This window comes from Cyprinodon variegatus, unplaced genomic scaffold (genome assembly GCF_000732505.1).
Source record: "Cyprinodon variegatus isolate N-32 unplaced genomic scaffold, C_variegatus-1.0 Scaffold28, whole genome shotgun sequence".
Classification (NCBI taxonomy): domain Eukaryota; kingdom Metazoa; phylum Chordata; class Actinopteri; order Cyprinodontiformes; family Cyprinodontidae; genus Cyprinodon; species Cyprinodon variegatus.
This window is the reverse complement of record NW_015150481.1, coordinates 946,176-966,841: the sequence shown is the minus strand read 5'-3', so window position 1 is coordinate 966,841 and position 20,666 is coordinate 946,176. Positions and strand designations below refer to the sequence as shown.

Below are 20,666 nucleotides of genomic sequence, written 5' to 3'. Positions count from 1 at the left end.
TTTTATGACCAGCATGTGGTGGTAAGTATACATGGGTAGATAACCGCCACCTGCTGGACATTATTTGTAGCGCAAGTCATCTCAGGTTCATGCAAATGTTCAGGCGTTATCATAGTGACCCAAGGGAGCGCTGCACGTGTTACATCAAGGATATCTTTACATTTTGGTACTAGTCTTCTTATATTCGGATTAGGCATTAATCTTGTGAAATTAGGGTTAGTACTACTAACCCTAATTTCACAAGATTAATGCTCCGCCACAGCAGGCGCATGTGTCACAGTATAGGAGGGTTCACAGATTTATTGTAACACTCCTCCGGGGCTGCACACCGGGGATTTCAGTAAAAATTTTCCCCAAAACGCATAATTAATGCAAATGTATTTCTTTTAATGATGTTCTAACAAGCCAAAACGAATCTTTTTTTTTTTATTTCTTCTTTATATGTCCTTTAAAAAAGGTAGAACCTTATTTCGGACACAGCTTGACTTCTAGTTTTAGTGAATTAAAGAAATATCCACGAGGTAGGGAACCCCGTGACTAGATTTAGTCAGCGTCGCTGCTTTCGTCATCTTGCTCTCTGCGGGGCAAAGAGCTGAAAAAAAGAAAGAGTGCTCACTCTGTCCTTACTGTATCAGCACTCAGGGGAGAGTTCTTATGAAAGTATTTTTCTCAAGTTAACCTACGAGGAAATATCAGAGTAGGGGTTTTTGACCATAGACGTGTTAAACGGAAGAATTAGAAACTTTTGACAGGATTGTATAGACATCTAAATATTTCTATAGTGCACAGGTCACTAATAATAATAATAACACAAATACTGACTTTGATAATACTAATGATGATAATGGTAATATTAATCAATACATAAATGACAACAAATTGCTGATTATGAGGTAGCCTATTAACAGTTAAAACAAAAAAAAATGGTTATAATAATGATATTGCTTGCATCATTGACTCTACAGCAGTCAGTGACACTGAGCATACATGTAGTAACAGTGGGGAGAAAAAACGCCCTTTTAATGGGAAGAAACTTCTAGGAGGACCAGGCTCAGTGTGAGTGGCCTTTTGCCGAGGTCAACTGATGTTCAATGAGATAGATAGAGAAGTATAAAATGAAAATAGAAGCACAATTAGCCAATTCCTTCCAGGGTTCCAAGATGAGAAAATTGTTGAGCCCTAAACCATCAATCCTCTGTGAAATGTTTACTTGCTTCTTAAATTAGCTTTACTATGTTTTAATTACTGTTATTGTAAATGCCCTTTACAGAAGAACATTACTAATTAGCAACGGCTACAAGTGCTACAGTATATGACATGTAAAATGAATTTATTTGTTCCTATCAAATAAATCAAAACAGTGCTATTTATTTATTTGTTGAAAGTGATCAATAAAAATCAGTTAGTTTTCTAAATAGGTGATTATTATATCATGATTGAGATTATCATTCATAACAATGAAATCAATGAAATAAACTGTAATAACTAATGTTGAAAATATGGAAGCAGCATGGTGTTTTCACTTATCACCAGTACTATGTTAAGTTATACCAACTTTTATCATTTATAACCTTAAAGGTATTGTTGAGGATTTCTTTTTTCCAGATGGATCATTAAAATGATTGGTCCTCCTAATTGTCAGTCATCGTCATGATATGTTTAGGAAAGGCCGTTATACGTGCTTGTCCCCATTTTCACTTACTGGTGGTAAATCCGACACAGTGGAAAAATTGCAAATCTTCTTTTGGAAAGTAAGCTTGTATAAGCGATGCAAAGAGAAACTTTTAAACAGAACGTGCATGAGGAGAAATGGGCTCTTGCATGGTCTTGCACGCGTTTACGGTAATAGGCATTCCCTCTCGGGAGTGGGTACAGGGTTGTGCACGTGCATTTTTTCTTTTTAAGTGGAGAGGGCAGGTCTTTTTTTTTTAAATTACGAAAACCCTCCATTATACATTCAAATAGCTAAACATTTACTAAAACAAAACAGTTTACTGATTTATTAACCACAGGTTCAGTACAGAAGCAGATGATTATTATACACAATGTGTTGCTTGGTTTATTGATTTATATTTTTTCTTCTTTTAAAGGTCATAGCTGATAAGTATTGAAGCATGTAAGCCACTTGAAAGAAAAACAAAGAAACATGGTAAGTTATAATTATGAGACCAAAAGTCATATTTTTACTTTAAAAGATGAAAAAAATAGATATAAAATTATATTTATGAGGTTTTAAAGTCATACTTATGATTTAGAAAATTATGACTCTGACAGTCATACAATTAGAAGCCATAATTATAGGATTTAAAGTAATAATCATGATTTTTACAAGTTGAAATTCTGACGTAGCGTGGCATTTTTCAACCTTCAAGCGTGGAAAAACTACAGAAGCCTGTTTCTGCCACATAAAATTTAAAAAATGACAAATAGAAAGTCATAACTATGAAATTCAAAGTCATAATTATAGGATTTAAAGAAATAATTATGATTTTAGAAGTTGAAATTTTGACATAACGTGGCATTTTTTAACCGTCAAGTGTGGGAAAAACTATGGAAGCCCGTTTCTGCCACATGAAATTTAAAAATGCCAAATAGAAAGTCATAACTATGAAATTATAACTGATAATTATAGGATTTAAAGTAATAATCATGATTTTTACAAGTTGAAATTCTGACATAACGTAGCATTTTTCAACCTTCAAGTGTGGAAAAACTACGGAAGCCCTCTTGCACGACATGAAGTTTAAAAAATTAAAAATAGAAAGTCATAATTATGAAATTCAAAGTCATAATTATATGATTTAAAGTAATAATAATTATTTTACAAGTTGAAATTCTGACATAACATGGCATTTTTTAACCTCCAAGTGTGAGAAAACTGTGGAAGCCCGTTTCTGCCACATAAAATAAAAAAAAAGCCAAATGGAAAATCATAATTATGAAATTCAGAGTCATTATTATGGGATTTAAAGTAATAATCATGATCTTACAAGTTGAAATTCTGACATAACGTGGCATTTTTTTAACCTTCAAGTGTGGGAAAACTATGGAAGCCCATTTCTGCCACATGAAATAATTTTTAAAAAGCCAAATAGAAAGTCATAATTATGAAATTCAGAGTCATAATTACAGGATTTAAAGTAATAATCATGATTTTACAAGTTGAAATTCTGACATAACGTGGCATTGTTTAACCTTCAAGTGTGGGAAAAACCGCGCATGCGTTCTCAGGCTACTCAACAATTTCGCGAGAGAGTCGCCCATCTGTTCATCGCTTCCTATCTCTGCCTGCTTACAGTCAGTAGCAGCAGTTGTTTGCTGCCGCTCCAGGGAGCGTCCCTCTGGTTAACGAGTAACGACAGAGGTCACTTCATAAACTCTTCTCCTTCAGTCGGCAGCATCCCGACAGGAGGAAGCAGGAGGTAAGAGGCAGACCTCCTTCATGTTAGCTTTGAAGGTTGACAGTTAACTCCTCTTTTTATCACAGATGTAGGAGCTAGTACTACTACCCGCACCTGTAGGCGTTTGTGTCAAAGTGGCTAGCTTGTTTAGATTAAAACGCAAAGGTCCCCCTTTAAACATGACATCAATGGCTTTATTAAACGAGAGAAAGCGAGTTAACTAGCAAAACAGCCTTCCTGGTTGTGGTCCCAAACTTCAGCGTGTCTTATCTGTCCAGCTCATAGCCTTGGCGCTTTTAAAATTGGCTCCTCCTTTCACGTTTTGTCCTGTCATGTTGACTTTCAGAAAATATCTGCATTGTTTCCATACAGAGGAATGAAGATATTCGAGTTTCGGTGATGACAGAGGAGACAACAGTGGGATAGTATATAAGCCAGGAGACACAGCAGTGACTTCCTCTCTACTGTGAGCCATTTCTCCCTCTCTATGGAGCCCCAGGATGTGTCTGTTCAGGAGGATGCGGTGGATCCAGGCTCCCAGCTGATGCTCAGGGTGGATCGTCCGGTCTATGATGAGGCTTTCCTCAGGACTCAGCTCCTCCATCGCAAAGAGGAATCCAGCACATGCTGTCAGAAGCTCAAAGACAAGTTCAGGTGAGTCAGTTCAGTCTTTAGGACTTATCTTGATGGCTAAGTGTTTCTGTACAGAAGAGGCTTAGGGCCACTGATTAAAGAAAGTTAACTGATTTTTAAATATTATTTCAGTTAAAAAATGGGAAAAAGTCAGAATTCTGAGATTAAAGTCAGAATTCTGAGATTAAAGTCAGAATTCTGAGATCAAAGTCAGAATTCTGAGGAAAAAAAGACAGAAATCTGAGGAAAAAAAGACAGAAATCTGAGAAAAAAAAACAGAAATCTGAGAGAAAAAAGTCAGAATTCTGACTTTAATCTCTGAATTCTGAGATTACAGTCAGAATTCTTAGAAAAAAGACAGAAATCTGAGAAAAAAAGTCAGAATGCTGTGGAAAAAAAAGTCAGAATGCTGTGAAAAAAAAATCAGAATTCTGAGGGGAAAAAAAAATCAGAATTCTGAGGGGAAAAAAAATCAGAAGAATTCTTTTCTCTAAATAAAATTTAAAAATCAGTTAACTTTTTTTTCAGTGGCCCTAATCCTCTTCCGTATTTCTGAAAGGCTAATGTATCAGATAAAAGGTACTTGTCCAGTTACGGATTTCAACTTTTTTGTTTTAAAAACATAAATGTTTCAGATCATTTAGTTTAAACATCAAGAACATATAGCTAAAGTTTTTGATTTAAAAAGGAAAAAAAAAAAAGCCTCCATATCGATTTACCTAAGATGTATCTCTTCTTGTTACATTTTGAATGAGCTTAAATCAAAACCCCACTAGCAAAATAAAGATGTAACATTTGATGGAGCCTTTTACATAACTTTTACAAAACAATCACTAATGATTGTTTTGCAAATCGATTAATCTTTCGATTATTTCTTCGGCAGCATAGCAAAAGGTCCCTTAAAGATGATTTTTATCTAATTTAAACAAGGTGAAACTCAAAACTTAGAGCATATTGATAAATGAACATGTTTTTTTTAATCTAAAATGTAAAATTGTTACATATTTTTTTACAATCTTGGTATAATTCCTGCTCTAAGTGGGTCACTGTCAGCTAAAAGCACGTTTTAGAGTCTCTATACTCCACTTAACGATTAATCGACTACTAAATTAGTTGATGATTACTTCAATAATTGATTAATCACGATGAATTGTTTTAGCTCCAATTTAATAATAGCAATCTTATCTTTTAGATTCAAAAACATTGTTGCCAGGCAGGTTTTATTTAAGGTGGTTTCTGTTTGTTTGATAATATCTGGCAACAATCCGCTTGCGTGTGACTAAATGAACCAGGTTTTGTTTAATGATGGAGGTTAAATTAATATTTAATAAAGGGTTTAAAAGCAGGTTGGTATCTGCTTTTCTTCACATGATGAATAAAATATATATATTTTTTGGGTGCGCTTAGTTTATTTTGGCTAAAGAACTGTTGGATAACACCATAAATGTCTGTCTTGTTTTATAGGTGTTCGTCTGCCAGGGCCAAAGCGGTAGCTTTGAGTTTCCTTCCCATTCTAACATGGCTGCCATCCTATCCTGTGAAGCAGTACCTTTTTTCAGATGTGATCTCAGGTCTCAGTACAGGAGTCGTGCAGCTCCCACAAGGTTAGTCCCCCTGCAGCTCGTAGAGCTACTCTACTCATCTGGAACTAGTTAGGAGTTAAAAACATGTCAGGACACGACTGCGGGATACGCGGCCTGCCTTTAGCTTCATGCTGTCTTTATTTTTTCACTCTCTGTGGGTTTGACACAGTGAAGCAATCAGATCGTTGAACTGTGTGGTGAAATCCCTCATTTTTTTTTCTTATTTATCTTGGTCTGCTCCACAGGTCTGGCCTATGCCCTTCTTGCTGCAGTGCCTCCAGTTTATGGTCTATACTCCTCGTTCTACCCCGTTCTTCTCTACACTTTCTTTGGCACGTCCAGACATATTTCTATGGGTAAGACGTCATATCAAGGAACCTTTTTCTGCTGAGTCACGAATCTCAGTGTCACAAAAACGTTCTATGTTGCTAAACTCAGCTCTGTGGGATCATAAACACAGATGGGGAAAGTTTACACGACAACGGATTGACGCTCTGCAGGTTTCTCGTAGTTGTGTCGAGTTTTTTTCATTATTAAAGCCTGTTCAAACCGATAAAATAAATAGTTCGACAACATTCCCCTCCTAACCCCAGCTCCTAATTAATTAGCTTTGTCACTTTTTTTTCTTTTAGAATATTGCTATAATAAATCTTTAACTTGTTTCCATTTGTTTAATTGTTCACTTACTGTTTTAATGCAGCAAACTTTTCAGGTCATTTCATTTTATTTATATAGCACCAATTGACAACACGTCATCTTAAGGCATTTTACAGAGAAAATTCAACCAGATCATTCAGTCAGACTGATTCAAAGTTTTATATCTATGGAAAGCCAGTTGATTGCATCGACTCATTGACTCAAAGGCAATTCCTCACACCAAGAATGCTTGTAGCAACAGTGGAGAGGAAAAACTTCCTTTTAAGAAGAAGAAATCTCCAGCAGAACCAGAGTCTGTGTGAGCGGCCAACTGCTGAGGCTGACTGGGGTTCTTGTTGACAGTAACAGACATACAGTAAGAAGCAGAGATACAAAAGGCAACTGGGAATCTGCTCCACAGGCGGCCCCATCCAGGAAAAATAGCCAGACAGACGAGCTCCGAGCCAGCTCTCACGTCAGAGAATGAAAGACAGCACATACAGTTAGTCACAGTCAGAGAAACAGGACTACACTGTAGTAGGCCAATAGGCCAAGCTCCAACATCTATAAACAAAGGTGTTGATGGCAGCAGCACAGCTGATATTTCTCTCCAGGATGGTGTTACAGCCAAACAGGAACAGACCAGATGAAGCTACTATGAGGAAAAAGCAGAGAGAGCATAATGTTATAGATTGAACTAAGAAATTCTGCAGAGTTGGAGAATAGAGATAGAATGAAACAGATTGATGAAAAGGGGTCCTCCAGCAGTCTAAGCCTTTAGCAGCATTACTGTAGAGATAGCTCAGGATAACCTAAGCCACTCTAACTCTAACTAAGCTTTAATAAAAAGGAAAGTTATCAGTTGTTTCATTCACATTTCTTTATCTCCTTTAACAGATTGCAAAAAAATACACAATTCTGGCACAAACGTTTCCTGTTGGAAGGAATTCTGAGGTTCCAGTTAATGTATTTTTTTGTAATTACAGCTACAGTAGCTCAAGGTTAGGCTCCACTTTTTAAGTTAGCAATTTTTTTTTTCGCACAAGTTTCCCTTCACAAAAAAAAGTAAAAAATTTTTCTCTAAAAAGTAGGTCTCTGCTTCATAAACGTGTTTTTTTTAACAGCTTGAATCTCATTCAGAAAACCTTATTGAGTAAAAGGGTAAACATGCTACAGTTAACCTTTAGCTCTTTAATGTTGGGAAAGTTCAACCCAGGTGGTTTTTAACATCTGATTTTGATCCTTTTTGAATTTTATTTTCAGGTCCTGAAGAGGCTCTAAAGCAGTTTTTAAAAATTCTGCAGTGACTCTTACCCTCCTGGGTAGGAAATCTTCTGAGCTCATCCAGAATGAGATAGTGTGACTGGGATTAATAAAGCTCTAGTGCGTTTCATTTTAAGCTCAGAGGAGACAAACCGTTCCTAAAACCAAAGCAGAACATCTAGCTCTCACAGTTTTATTTTCAAAATACACAAAAATAAAACATAAATGATTATACCAATGTAGCAAATCTTTTTCCATTCTTTCTTATTTTATTCTGTTACGCTTTTCACCCTTACATGTAGATTAAAACAATCCATCTTAAAGTTTCCATTTTCACCTTTAAAAGACAATTGCCTACATCATCATGTCCAAGTTAGTGTTGTCACATTACCATTTAAAAATGCAAAATAATTAAATGCTTAAAAACATATTAACATAAAAAGCTAGCCTTTTTTTTCAATCACAACAGAATCTGTGATTCTCTTATTTGAATAAATAAAGAAATAAGACCAAAATATAACACAATTGGACAATATATCTAGAAATATAAAACGAACAATCGCAAAAATATGCAAAAAGCACTTGTATTTAGTATTGATACTATAACAAATTAGAACTGCATCTGAATACAGAGTTTAAGTATTGATACTTTTCAGAGAAGAGAGCTTAGCCTAAATATTAGCTTTTAAAGCTAAATAATGACTAAAAGCACACAAATAAGATCCGACTAAACAAGGAAAAAGATATTTCTTGGAAAGCTGCCTTTTAGTGCTAAAGAAAAACATTTAACAGGACAGTTGTGAAATCTTTTTTGGCAAAGAGAATCTTGTGTTTTATCCACCTCATGCATGTTGGCAGGCTTCCTAAGCTAATCCAGTGCTGGGTGCTGGTACATAAAAGCTGTGCTTTGCAAGGGAGCTTGATGTTTTCCAGGCTGGGTTCTGTTCATGGATCACGTGATCAAAGATGAGGAAGAACCGCTTTAGTTCAACCGTAGCAGTTGTAGCCACTGTTATGTGTCGTCGACCACAATGTGGTACTCATCTGTACTTCTTCTTCCTTTGAGAGGCGGAGCCGTGTCGCATATCTGCTGAGAAATGAGCGTCATAACCTTTTGAAGAGGAAAAGGCTATAATTCAAAACAGGAAGAGGCTGCACTCCGTCTGCTCAACGTTTCCCCTGATGAGCAGCGTGGTGTGATAATGATACTTCTAAATCTGGATGGCATGGAGGGGGTGGGGGGTAAACTGGGCAGCCGTTCAAAAGTGGGTGGCATTCACCGCAAGCCACTCTGTTGGATCCACGTGTTTACTTGAAGTTCATAACCCCGTAGTCCTGTACGGGAAGCGGCTGCGGAGGCCCCAGGCCTTAAAATAAAGGGAGCTCAGGTGCAGGACGTTCCTGAATGTTTGGGTTTGTACAACGGCGGCTCTGATAACAGGCCAAGCTGGTGATAAGGTAGATGTTTTACATAACGTCTACGTGCAAACCTGATACATTTGTGTTTAGCTTATTCAGCGCTTTTATTATTCAGATCTCTGGAACTTTTTCCACACTTTTCAACCAACATCAATCAATACTTTTTAAAACTTTAGCGGGTTAGTCTATCAGCTTTGCTCATCAGAACACTTTGGATCCTTAAAACTGTTTCATAATAGCAACTCTGAACGTCGTTTAAATGATTCTTACTGGAAATGATGCCTTAACTTTGAATGAATCATTCCAACCCACGAAGAGCCTTCAATCTAAACGATTAAGTAAGTTAACTTATTTCTTAGAGCCGTTTTCCTGCTTTAGGCTAAAACTCTGCGTCAGTCGCTTACCACAATTTTATCTCATGTATTTACAAGAACATCCTTCCGTCTCCCAGCTATCCACTTAGCATGATACTACCACCACCGTGGTTCTTTGTAGGATTATGTACGGGTAGAAAAGTCAGTATCGGTGCAAAAAAGTGTTTTTCTTTATTGTTTTAGTTTAAAAAGCTTTTAGTGTTCATTTTTTTTTTTTTTGGTTCAGATTTGAATGCTCTGAAACAGGCTCACTTTATCTACAATGTTTATCACTAAATGAACCTGAAGATTAAGATGTGGTCAAACATGAAAAGTCACATGGAGACTCGTTGGTTAAGCAAAATAACTGTCATTAAAAATATAATTTTAAATTTTTTATCACAAGCAAATAGGAATAAAAACATATTTATTTGGTTATGCAGGTTAAACATCATCATCCGTTTTCACAAAACATCAGTAGATATGATAATTACATTTTTGTAAAGCTTCTTTAAAGCTTTAAAGGATTATTTTTGAGTCATATTAGGACACTTTAAGCAATATTAGAGATGCACCAATCCAGTTTTTTTCCAGTCCGACCCAATACATGAGCCGAGCACGTTAGCCGATACAGATCCGATTCAACCGTTTAATGAATCAACCATATATATTACCATGTGATTAAAGGCTTTAGCCGCTACATAAATATTGTTAAGAGGTATCAAATAAACACAGGTATAAATGTATTTAATATTGTTTATTAACAGATAAGCAGCCAAAAGAAAGGAAATAATAGTTCTATGTGAAGTGCACTGGATTGGATCTCTGACATCCAATCCCTGATATCTGATCCAGGTATCGGATAGGTGCATCTCTAAGCTGGGTTTAAAAGGATTTTAACAGTATAAAGGAAAAATTGTTTCACTAAAAAGTAAAGCAACTTGTACAAAAAAACTTTATTTTAAAATTCAACCACATTTCCTTTCCAACTATGTAGTCCCATATTATGTGGACTTGTTTTAGTATGGTGAAGGTTGGCGTCCTTTCAGCTGGATCATTGATTTAGCAGTGGGAATCTTTTTGGAGGTTCTGGTATTTTCACCTACAGTCATAGGCTGTAGAGGTGCAGCTAATTCTACAGTATAACACTTTAAAAAAACTTCACTTAAAGCCCATAGTGACAAAGAGGAAATTCTTTGCTATCGCTAAAACTACATAAAGATCTTGCTCTCAAAATGCTTTTCCTCTGCTCTGACAGACTTTAAAAGTATCCTTAATGTGTAGCGGAAGGAAAAGATCTAAAATCTAAAAAAGTTTATAATTTAGATGAAAATTTTCAGGTATAGTGGAGGATTTTCGCTAATTTTTGCAAAGACCGGCCCTCTACACTTTTTAAAGAAAAGCACATGCCCAACCCTGTACCCGAACGTCTGCCCTAACCTGTGAATCTCTCAATCACTATATAGGGTGGGGACTATATAATGAACTTTATAGTGAACTTAGTTAACTGAATGTTCGGACAGATGATCACTGCTTTCTGCTCTCCGTTGGTCGTGCTCTCCGCGCAAAGCATTACAGGATATATCTGCCTCTTCTGAGGGCTGTCTTTTCTTCTCATACACTTCATAGACACTTTTTCTCTTACGACCATCGGCCATTTTCAAAGAACCGCTGTGAGAAAGGTGAGCTGCAATGAATGTCTGAAACCGGAGCTCACCACAGATATACGCCTGAAAGTGCACATGCGCACAAAAAGATAGCTAACGGGATTAGCATGTAGGGCGGCCTTACGTAAACATATCACCAGAATGATCTATAATTAGGAGGATGATGATCCACTTGGAAATAAATGATCGTTCTCCATACCTTTAATGCACCACTTCCACTTTGACCCATTGTTATCATAATAAAGACTGGATCATGGAGTATTTGTTTCAAATATACCTCCCCTCATTGTGGTGCCCCCAGTGTTTAACTGAAAAGTTATGCCAGGTTTTAATAAGATCTTGCATAAAGCTATATTTATCTTATCTAATCTGTTGATCTGATAAAGAGAATATTTATGTTATGAATAGAGGGAGAGCTTTTCTGTTGTTGAGATTTAATCGTTTAAATTTTTTTTGACAAGATGCTTTTAGCAGCTCTGCAGCTGTTCTGTGATTATTTTCAGCATTTAAATGGCATGTTTTGTATCTCTTTGTTTCATTTTAGGATAATTTATTCTTTTCTTTGTTCTCTTGGTAAATGTTTCTCCCTTTTTAAATGGAAACTGGTCCTAAAGCAGCTTGTGGCCTTTCACACAGCTTTCTTTCACTCTACGGGATGTTCAGCTCAAACCAGCGCGATCTGGTCTAAGTCAGAGGACATTTAGATGCTGCCAGCAGGACAGTAAATTCTCCACCGGAGTTTTACGTTCACAGTGTTTTTTTTGGTCTCACCTGGAGGGTTGGAGGACAGAGGAGGCCTTTGTTGAAGTGTTCTGTTTCTGACCTGCAGGCACCTTTGCTGTGGTGAGTCTGATGATCGGGGGCGTTGCTGTGAGGGAAGCCCCAGAGAATTTGTTTCTTCTCCCCCACATCAATGGCTCCAACTCGTCTGTGGTCTATGATGAGGAGGCTCTCCAAGCTAGGAGAGTCCAGGTGGCCGTGGTGCTCACCACCATGGTGGGAATCATCCAGGTTAGTAACAGAGGGAGGGAGTAAGGGGCGAAGGTTTCTCACGCTCAAAAAATGTGTGTTTACCCAAAGCAGGAGGCTGAATCATCTGGATTTACATGTTTTCATTTCAAACAAAGCCTTTACTTTATTACACTAACTACTTCCTTTTTTTTCTTTTTCCTGTTCTCTTTCAGTTTGTATTCGGTCTTCTCAGGTTTGGCTTTGTGGCGATCTACCTCACAGAGCCTCTGGTGCGAGGCTTTACCACAGCAGCTGCCGTGCACGTCGTCATCTCCCAGCTGAAATACCTGCTGGGAGTGAAAACCAAGCGTTTTTCTGGGCCCCTCTCTGCTTTATATGTGAGTCTAAAAGGTTGGAGGAAAAAACTTAGTTCATATACCCTTTTTTTTTTACAAGCTGTGTTGTTGTTGCTGCTGTAGAGCGTTACCGCAGTCTTCAGTGAAATCGCCAACACGAATGTCCCCACGGTTCTCCTGGGCCTCGCTTGCATGGTGTTTCTGTACGGGATCAAAGTCCTCAATGAGCGCTTCAAGAAGAAGCTGCCTGTTCCAATCCCTGGAGAGATTATGGTGGTTATTGTGTCAACCGGGGTCTCTTATGGTTTATCCCTCGCACAAAAACACGGCGTGGGGATCGTTGGGGAGATACCGTCAGGGTAAGCTGTTGCTTATTGATCTATTTGAGGCCCAAATAGGAGATTGTAGATGAAGCTTTCATAACATCTGGACTCTAAAGTCGTTGCACTCTGAGACTTTGCTTGTGTTCCTAGGCTCCACGCTCCTGCCGTCCCGGATTTCTCTCTGCTTCCAAACTTGATCCCAGATGCGTTCGCTGTAGCCATCGTCGGCTTCTCAATGGGCATCTCACTAGCAAAGACCTTTGCCTTAAAGCATGGCTATAGTGTGGACGGCAACCAGGTGAGGAGTGGGGTTTCTTCTAATTGCATTGCATCTAATACTTTTCTTTTACTTTTTCCTCCATTACACCCAGAATTATACGTTTCATGTGTTTATTTAGGTCAGGCATCCCCAAACTCGGTCCTCGAGGGCCGCTGTTTTAGAGGTTTCCTTGCTCCAGCACAGCTGATTTTAATTGAAAGCTGATTAACAGGCTTTTGCTCTACTGCAATCATTATAATCAGCTGTTTTAAAGCAGGGAAACCTCTAAAACCTGCAGGACAGCGGCCCTCGAGGACCGAGTTTGGGCATGCCTGATTTAGGTAAATGGTTGACTATTATTTACAGCAAACAAAGGTAGCTTTTTAGAACAACCTTTTTCTTCCTTCCACCCAACTTTCTAATCTATTTAAGCTCCCTTATTTTCAGCAGTAACCTTTTATTCCTCATCTTGCTTGAGTAAATAAATATCTTTAGTTTAGGAATACTATGTCAGTCACCAGAAGCTGCTTTGACCTGATAAGACTGATATGTGTTTCTAGATCGATTGGTTTTTACGATCTGTATTTATAACCTCTGGTCCTAACGACTACCTCTTGATGTTTAACATCTGATTGCTGGACCCTCAGGAGCTGATCGCCCTCGGCGTCTGCAACTTCACAGGCTCCTTCTTCCACACCTTTGCCATCACCTGTTCCATGTCGAGGAGTTTAGTGCAGGAAAGCACAGGAGGAAAGACACAGGTGAGAAAAAAGCTCTCACACTCCGGAGCATCAGCACTCTGGATAAACTATATTGGTGCAATAAAGCCATTAGCAGTGCGACGGATAACGTTTACAAGCTTCCCTCTTGGTGTGTTTTCACTCAGATCGCAGGCTTGCTGTCGTCTCTCGTAGTGCTGCTGGTTGTGTTGGCCGTTGGTTTTGTCTTCCAGCCGCTCCCTCAAGTACGTATAGTCATTATAACATTATTTTATTTTTGTCTGTAGGAAATAACATTGATCAGATTCTTTTTTTTCTTCTTCTGTTTTTCAGACGGCACTTGCAGCTATTATCATAGTCAACTTGATTGGGATGTTCAAACAGTTCCGAGATATTCCCTCTTTGTGGAGGACCAGCAAGATCGAACTGGTCAGTTTTTCATTTGCATTGAAAAAATGGCGTCTGGCTGCAGAGCTGAGGACTGACCGTGTTTTCTTTTTTCTTTAACAATCGAATCATTTTGAGAGCAGAAACTAAAACCTTCATGTCAAACACAGCGGATGTCAGTCTTTCTCCTCTCAAATTACCCACAATTTGGTCAGTGTGTTTGTTACTATGACAACAATGCTCTACCCTTCCCTTTGTAAAGCTGTTTCTATCAAAATCAATATTTAATTCCCTCTTGTAAGCACAGATTGAAGAACATGGATCATAATAATGTCAATTATGGTTTTCCAACCCCTGTGCCTTCAGGTTGCTTGTAGATCTTGTAGACGGCAATAAACGCGATATAATCTCCTTGTTCCGAATCTATTATTGGTCAAAGTTATGTGACTTCTGTGATGCTCTCAGCTGTAAATAGCTCTGGATTTAAGATATAACAAATAAGTGTAAATATTGGGTGGAAAGCATTTTAAAACCTGAATTGTTAGTTTTGATGTGGTTTTGGGTAAAAGTTTCTCTTCATTTAAGAAATAAAATAAAAAAATCTGAATTTTATGTAAAAAGTACATTTATATGCATTTAATACAAAAAGTAACCATGTCATTTATTGATGTACTGATGAGCTGCAGTTAGTTATTCTAGGTATTTATATTCAGTCATTTAGAATTGGCTCAATTTTCTCAAATATAAATTACGTCTGGCTTTTTATTTTTAAATTAATTTGAATTTTAAATATTTTGGTGTGGCCAGTTTATGAATACACAATTATATGAATCAATGCTGATTTAAGACAGTAGTTTTTTATGGAATTGACTTGATAGAGACCCAGCAGATATAATTTTAAAGGAATGCAAGTCTTTTTCGTTTCCTACCCAACACTGTTATTGACCTGATATAATATTAGCTAAATATTTCATTGTGCGAAAGCTTGTGGTATTACTTAAAGGGGAAAAACAATAGGTATGAGAACAACTGGGACTGTGTTTACGCATCAGTCACTATCCATTATTATAATTATTATTATTATTATTATTATTATTATTATTATTATTATTTGCACCAATTTGAATGAGAAGAAAAAAAAGTGATGATGTCTAAATTATAACTCTTACCCTATTTAAACTTAACCTTAAATGTAATGTTGCTTTGCTGTAAGAGATTTTGAAGCTAAAGCCTTCATCTCCCAGAATGCTTTGGTGTTCTGGATCTGTGAAATTATAGATTATAGATCGATCCGTTGTCTATTGTAGCTTATATCATTGTTTTATTGCCCAGCGCTAAGAAAAACTGACATGTTTATTATTAAGTTTGAAACATAAGAATGTTCAACAATTTAATTAAATAAAAATCTATAAATCAGTTAAACTTATTGGCTAATATGAAACTGATTTACAATATTAAAATGGGGCACCTCGGCCTCAAACTATAAAATTTAGGGCAATAAATCTATGATTCCCACTTTTTGATTAAATTACTGAAACAAATAAACTTTTTGATTGTGTTTTGATTTAATAAAAAGATAGAAATAGTGTTCTTTAAGATCCCCTTGATCATTTCATAATGCAATGTTCTTTTTGTCCCTCCTAGGCCATTTGGCTAGTGTCCTTCATTGCATCTGTGCTGTTGGGTCTGGATTACGGCCTCCTGGCAGCCATCGCCTTCGCCATAATAACTGTCATCTACAGGACCCAGAGGTACAGCTCTCTGCTTCTGCTTTATTTCAATCCAATTATTTATTTCAATCCAATTATGGGATTTTAAACATGCATGCACATTATGTCATCGCGGCATTATCACGATGGGAAAAGAATATGGAAAGATTACTTTTTGATGTGAGCAGGATTGAGCCAGAAAAAGTCTTCCTTTAAATAGCTGAAAATATAGATGAAAGATTTGATTTGAGTTTAAAACTTGTGTCCTCATCAAGTATGTTCTTGACAAAAACATAGGAAAGTATGGACTCAGGGAGAACGGGAGCACGCAACGTAAATATGGGTCAATTGGAACAGAAGCGTTGTTGTGACGTCACCACACGTTTGACTCGTCTGGAGCTGCATTTCACCTCCTGTTATTAATAGTCTCTAGATAATAATACATTCTTAAATTTTTCATTTAGTGGCGGAATAATGATTGGCACAGAGCGTTCCACTGGAAGCTGCTGCTGCCGCGGTGCATGCTGGGACAGCTGTTAATCTTGAGAATGGACAAGTCTGCTCTGATGCATACTCTCATGTCCTCAGCTGATGACGTTTCATGAGTACACGAGAATGCACAAGTACACATCCTGAGAAACATCTTATATTTTCTTGGACTTGTCACGGTCTCGAAATTCATTTCCACTTACCTTCCGCCACGTTCCACCACAGAAAGCAGCTACAGTATCTGTTCCTCCGCTCTTATCTGCTTACAAACTAAGACGTTCTTCCAGGGATCTCTTGTTTACCTATTAGATGAAGTTATAATTACTTTTAGAGGCTGTGCCGTTTCTATATTCCTCTGACATCACTACCAGTACAGCTGTGGAAAGGTGGAGGTGAATAAGAGCAAATAAAACATAGATCCTGCTGTAGAACTTCAACTACTGAAGATTACAAAACTATTTATGTCCTTTAATGAATTATTAAATACTTTATTAAAGAAAGTTCTGACCATATTATTTTGACCTCCAATCTAAATGCATAAAAGTGTTGCTATAAATAGCAACAATGTTATGGAAAGTAAAAAAAAAACAACACAAATGTAGTTCTTTAGAAAATCTGAGTATTTCAATTTCGGGGGGAAAGTCTTTATAATTTGAAGAGCCTGCATCCACTGGGAATCTTTATCCTCATTCAGTAAATATATATTTTTTTATCACTGTTGATTTTTTATTACATATTTTTATTCGCCACAGTTCAGTCCTGCTTCAAGAACATCGCTCATAATGATTTAGATGTTTAAAATTACACACTTCAGCAATATGAACCACTGTTTACATGATTAAAAAACAAATTTATTATATTGTATGCATACTATCAGCAAAAGTTATTAAATGGGGAAAGTTCGATTAATTTAAGCTTAATTCAGTGTTCAATATCTCTTGGTTTTTTAGATCTTTCAGATGCATTTGAGAAGGACTTTTGATCATGTTTCATACATTGTCAGGTGCTGGTATTTAGGGTTTTTAGAAAGCAGATATTGTTGTTTTTTTAATGAAGATAAATGGCATTTCTCAATTGGATTAATTAATACTTTTTAGTTGTAGTATTTTAAATTATGACATGTATTGATGTTTATTAAATTTTAACTGTAGAGGAGTAAAATTTTCACTTTTTGGTGGCTTTCTAGCATCTGGCATTAGAAAGTTCTCAACACTGTTTTTATTAATGGTGGTTGCAGTATGGAAAATTAATGGAAAATCTCTTTGTGGTTTGTTTTTTTAAGCCTAAAGAGTATTAGGCTTGAAAAATTACTCTTTAAAAGTGTTTTTTTCTGTCTTCTAGCCCCAAAACATCCATCCTGGGTCACGTCACAAACACAGGACTGTATTACGATGTGGACGACTACGAAGAGGTGGGTTAAGTAGAGGAGGCGCTCCTTTCCGTCATCTATATGTTTGTCTTATTTCGGATTTTTTTTTTTTTTTTTCAGGCATCTGAATACGAGGGGATTAAGATTTTCCACTCCAACTCCCCCATCTACTTTGCTAACAGCGACCTTTATGTGAATAAAGTAAAAGAAAAGGTAATCCAGTCTGCTATATGCAAACAGGGGGGTTTGAGGCAGGTTTATCCATTTCTTCTGTCTCTGCAGACGGGAGTGAACCCAGAGGGGCTGCAGGCTGCACGGAAAGCTAGAAGAAAACAGAAGGAGAAGGAAAACAAGGAGCAAAACTCCCCTCTGAAGATTTGTGCAAAGGTGTGTTGGATCTTCTTTTCCTGGTCTGCTTTGTTTGCAGTGTAAACAGACTATAAAGCATGTTCCGGCTTCAAGCTGGGCTTTGTTTGAAGTTTCTCAGTGAAGAAAAACTATCTGAAGTTGACCTCTATCTGTTTGTGTGGCCTTGACGTTAAAAACTATAATATGGAAGCATTTGGATTAACATAAAGCTGATTATGTGAACTTTTTATGCCTTGACTGAAAGCCGTGATTGTCTTTAGTACAAGGATCAGACGGAGAATGTGACACATGAGGTCTCGCCTCAGAGCAACGAGGTGCAGGGAGTGAGAAACGGCGAGCTGGAGGACAAACATGGCGAATCGACTTCTGAGGAGACAGTCTTCCTCGAGCTTCTCAGCTCCGTCCATTCCATCATCCTGGACTGGACCAGTGCCAGCTTTATTGATTCTGTAGGAGCCAAAGCCATCAAACAGGTTCTTTTCCTTCTGCTTCTCTTTTAAAATAATATTTTCATTATTTCAGCTCCATGCCTTGCTGTGACACATCATTCTTTTAACACTGAACTGTGTCCATCTGCAGGTCATTAGGGAATATGCAGCAGTGGATGTTAGGGTGGTCATCGCTGGCTGCAACAGTAAGTAATAAGGATTTATCGAATTATCTGTATTTTCTTTTAACTCTTTGTGAACTTGAGTAAGAAAGTAAAAGTCTCTTGTCAAACTTTTTATTTTATAAATAAAATCTGAAGAGCGTGACCTGCTTTATCTACCAGCTTTGCACAGCTGAGCATGAACTTGAGCTCGTTCTTTGCTACTATATCAGTATGCTTACATTTATCCACTTGAACAATGTTCTTAACCCAAGCTTCTCTATACTGCACAATGTAGTTTAGCTGTTTTACAAGACAAATAGATGATTTTTAATATGTGGGGTTCTGCAGGGCCTTTTATTGGGACCAGTTTAATTGCAGTTATGTTTTAGGACAGGGGTCACAAACCGGTTCCAGAATCACCACACCAGAATCCATTCATCTCATCAAGTCATCATGTTCAGATTGGACTAACTTAATGAGATGACTAGAGTCTGGTGTGCTATTGCTTGGTTGGAAAGAAAACCTGCAGCCACACGGCCCTTTCTGGAACCGGTTTGAGGCCCCTGTTTTAGGATATTTAAATTGCAATGAGGTCCTTGCATAAACCCTGCAATGGTTAGGGATTCCACTCTGTAAATATACGGAGGATAAATCAACTCTTCAGCAGCAATAGCTTGAATTTCTGGTTCAGATTCAGGAATATTTTTCTAAGACACTGGACTGATCTTAAGGTAATGATTTTAATTAGGATATGTGATTTCCTAATGTAGTCCATGAAGAAGCCATAAGCCCCATTTACACTACCCTTATGAAACTGTGGCGAGAGCAAGGTAACCAAGATAACTGTTGAGTGTAAATGGCAGGCAAACTGAACCGGACTGTGCCAGACACAACTGAACTGCGCTAAGCTACTTCAACAGTAGGGCCCGACGCGGTTCAGTTGTGGCTCAGTTCTCTAATAACAAAGAGCACATGAGCAGACCGCGTCATCTCCAATCTACAGTCAGCTCCCAGTAGTTGGCGGTAATTCACATCAGTAAGTTGCTTGACAACCGCCACAAAGCAGATGAAGAACTTTAAATAATCGAAATTTTGTCATCACTACATTTTTTTAAAATGGTTTCAAAAGAGCGTGTTAAACGCTCCTCCAGGCGATGTTGGACGGAACAAAACATAATCACAAAGTTTTCATACTAGAGAGCAGTAGTACTGTTGATCCTTTCTAAGAGGCGAGGAATCGTGCTTGTTTAACGTGTAAACATAAAATATGGTAAGGAACCAAGCTCGGCTCGATTATAAGATCCAAGCTTGATCTGAACTCTGCAAAGATCGGTTTTCAGGGGGTAGTGTAAATGGGGCTAGTGTATACTAGCCATAATTTAATTGATTACATAAGTGGTCCCATATTAATTACATTGATTTTATCTGATGAAGTGTTTTATCTTACCTGGGTGTTTCTAACTAAACATGAATGTATTAGTAGTTTTGCTTATGGTTGTAACTGCTAACATGTAGAACTAATATTCTAGTTTTGGTATTTATTTACGCTTCCCTTTTGTTTCTTTAAGGAAGCGTACTGGAAGAGCTGGACGCGCTCCAGTTTTTCACAGGGGACTTTTCCACAGACATGGTGTTCCCCACTGTCCACGATGCAGTCCTGCACTGTCAGAACACTAGATCCAGAGCACACGCTGCTTCGACCGAAGCCTGAACCTGGAAGAGTCCAACAGGCTGTGAACTCATCAGTAAACAGTGGTTCATATTGAACGTTTAGTTTTTTTTATAGCACAGGTAGATGCTTTTTGTATTCTCTATAGCTTTGACCATCTCAGATCTGTGTAGTTCACTAAGCGTTATCCCTCTGTATCATCTTAGTGATCCACAGAAAAGGAGTACAAAAAGTTGCACTTTTATCAACTTTTGTAGTTCAGGGTTACTTCAGACTTGCTGCTGTGTTTTTCCAAAGAACCAAAAAAGACGTCTGATGGGGTTTGTCAAAGTGAGCATCTCATCGTCATGCTGATATATATCATCCAAGGTTACTGACTGCCATTGTATCGTTATTACCAGGTTTAATGTGTATTTAAGGTGGAGATGATCAAAACTGATCCCTTGTGTTTGTCTGTTACTGCATTTCAACATTTGTGGGAATATTTTATTGTAATGACTGTAAAAGAAATGAGACTTA

General features: G+C 37.5%; 1 protein-coding gene across 2 annotated transcripts; it reads left to right on the top strand.

The window, feature by feature from the left end:
- Positions 1–2,131: 2,131 nt before the first annotated feature.
- slc26a5 (solute carrier family 26 (anion exchanger), member 5) lies at positions 2,132–20,664 on the top strand. Of its 2 annotated transcripts, none has more exons than XM_015397642.1 (19): positions 2,132–2,149; positions 3,299–3,422; positions 3,774–4,055; positions 5,499–5,638; positions 5,863–5,973; positions 11,785–11,966; positions 12,140–12,304; positions 12,386–12,621; positions 12,736–12,883; positions 13,492–13,605; positions 13,731–13,808; positions 13,897–13,992; positions 15,595–15,701; positions 17,490–17,559; positions 17,638–17,730; positions 17,800–17,904; positions 18,147–18,359; positions 18,466–18,520; positions 20,047–20,664. In XM_015397642.1, the coding sequence occupies exons 3-19, from the start codon at positions 3,889–3,891 to the stop codon at positions 20,187–20,189; spliced, it is 2,223 nt and encodes a 740-aa protein (XP_015253128.1). In that variant the 5' UTR covers positions 2,132–2,149; positions 3,299–3,422; positions 3,774–3,888; the 3' UTR covers positions 20,190–20,664. The 2 variants fall into 2 exon arrangements, with proteins under 2 accessions (XP_015253128.1, XP_015253121.1); XM_015397635.1 differs by having other exon boundaries at positions 2,133–2,149; positions 3,748–4,055.
- The last annotated feature ends 2 nt before the right edge of the window (positions 20,665–20,666 follow it).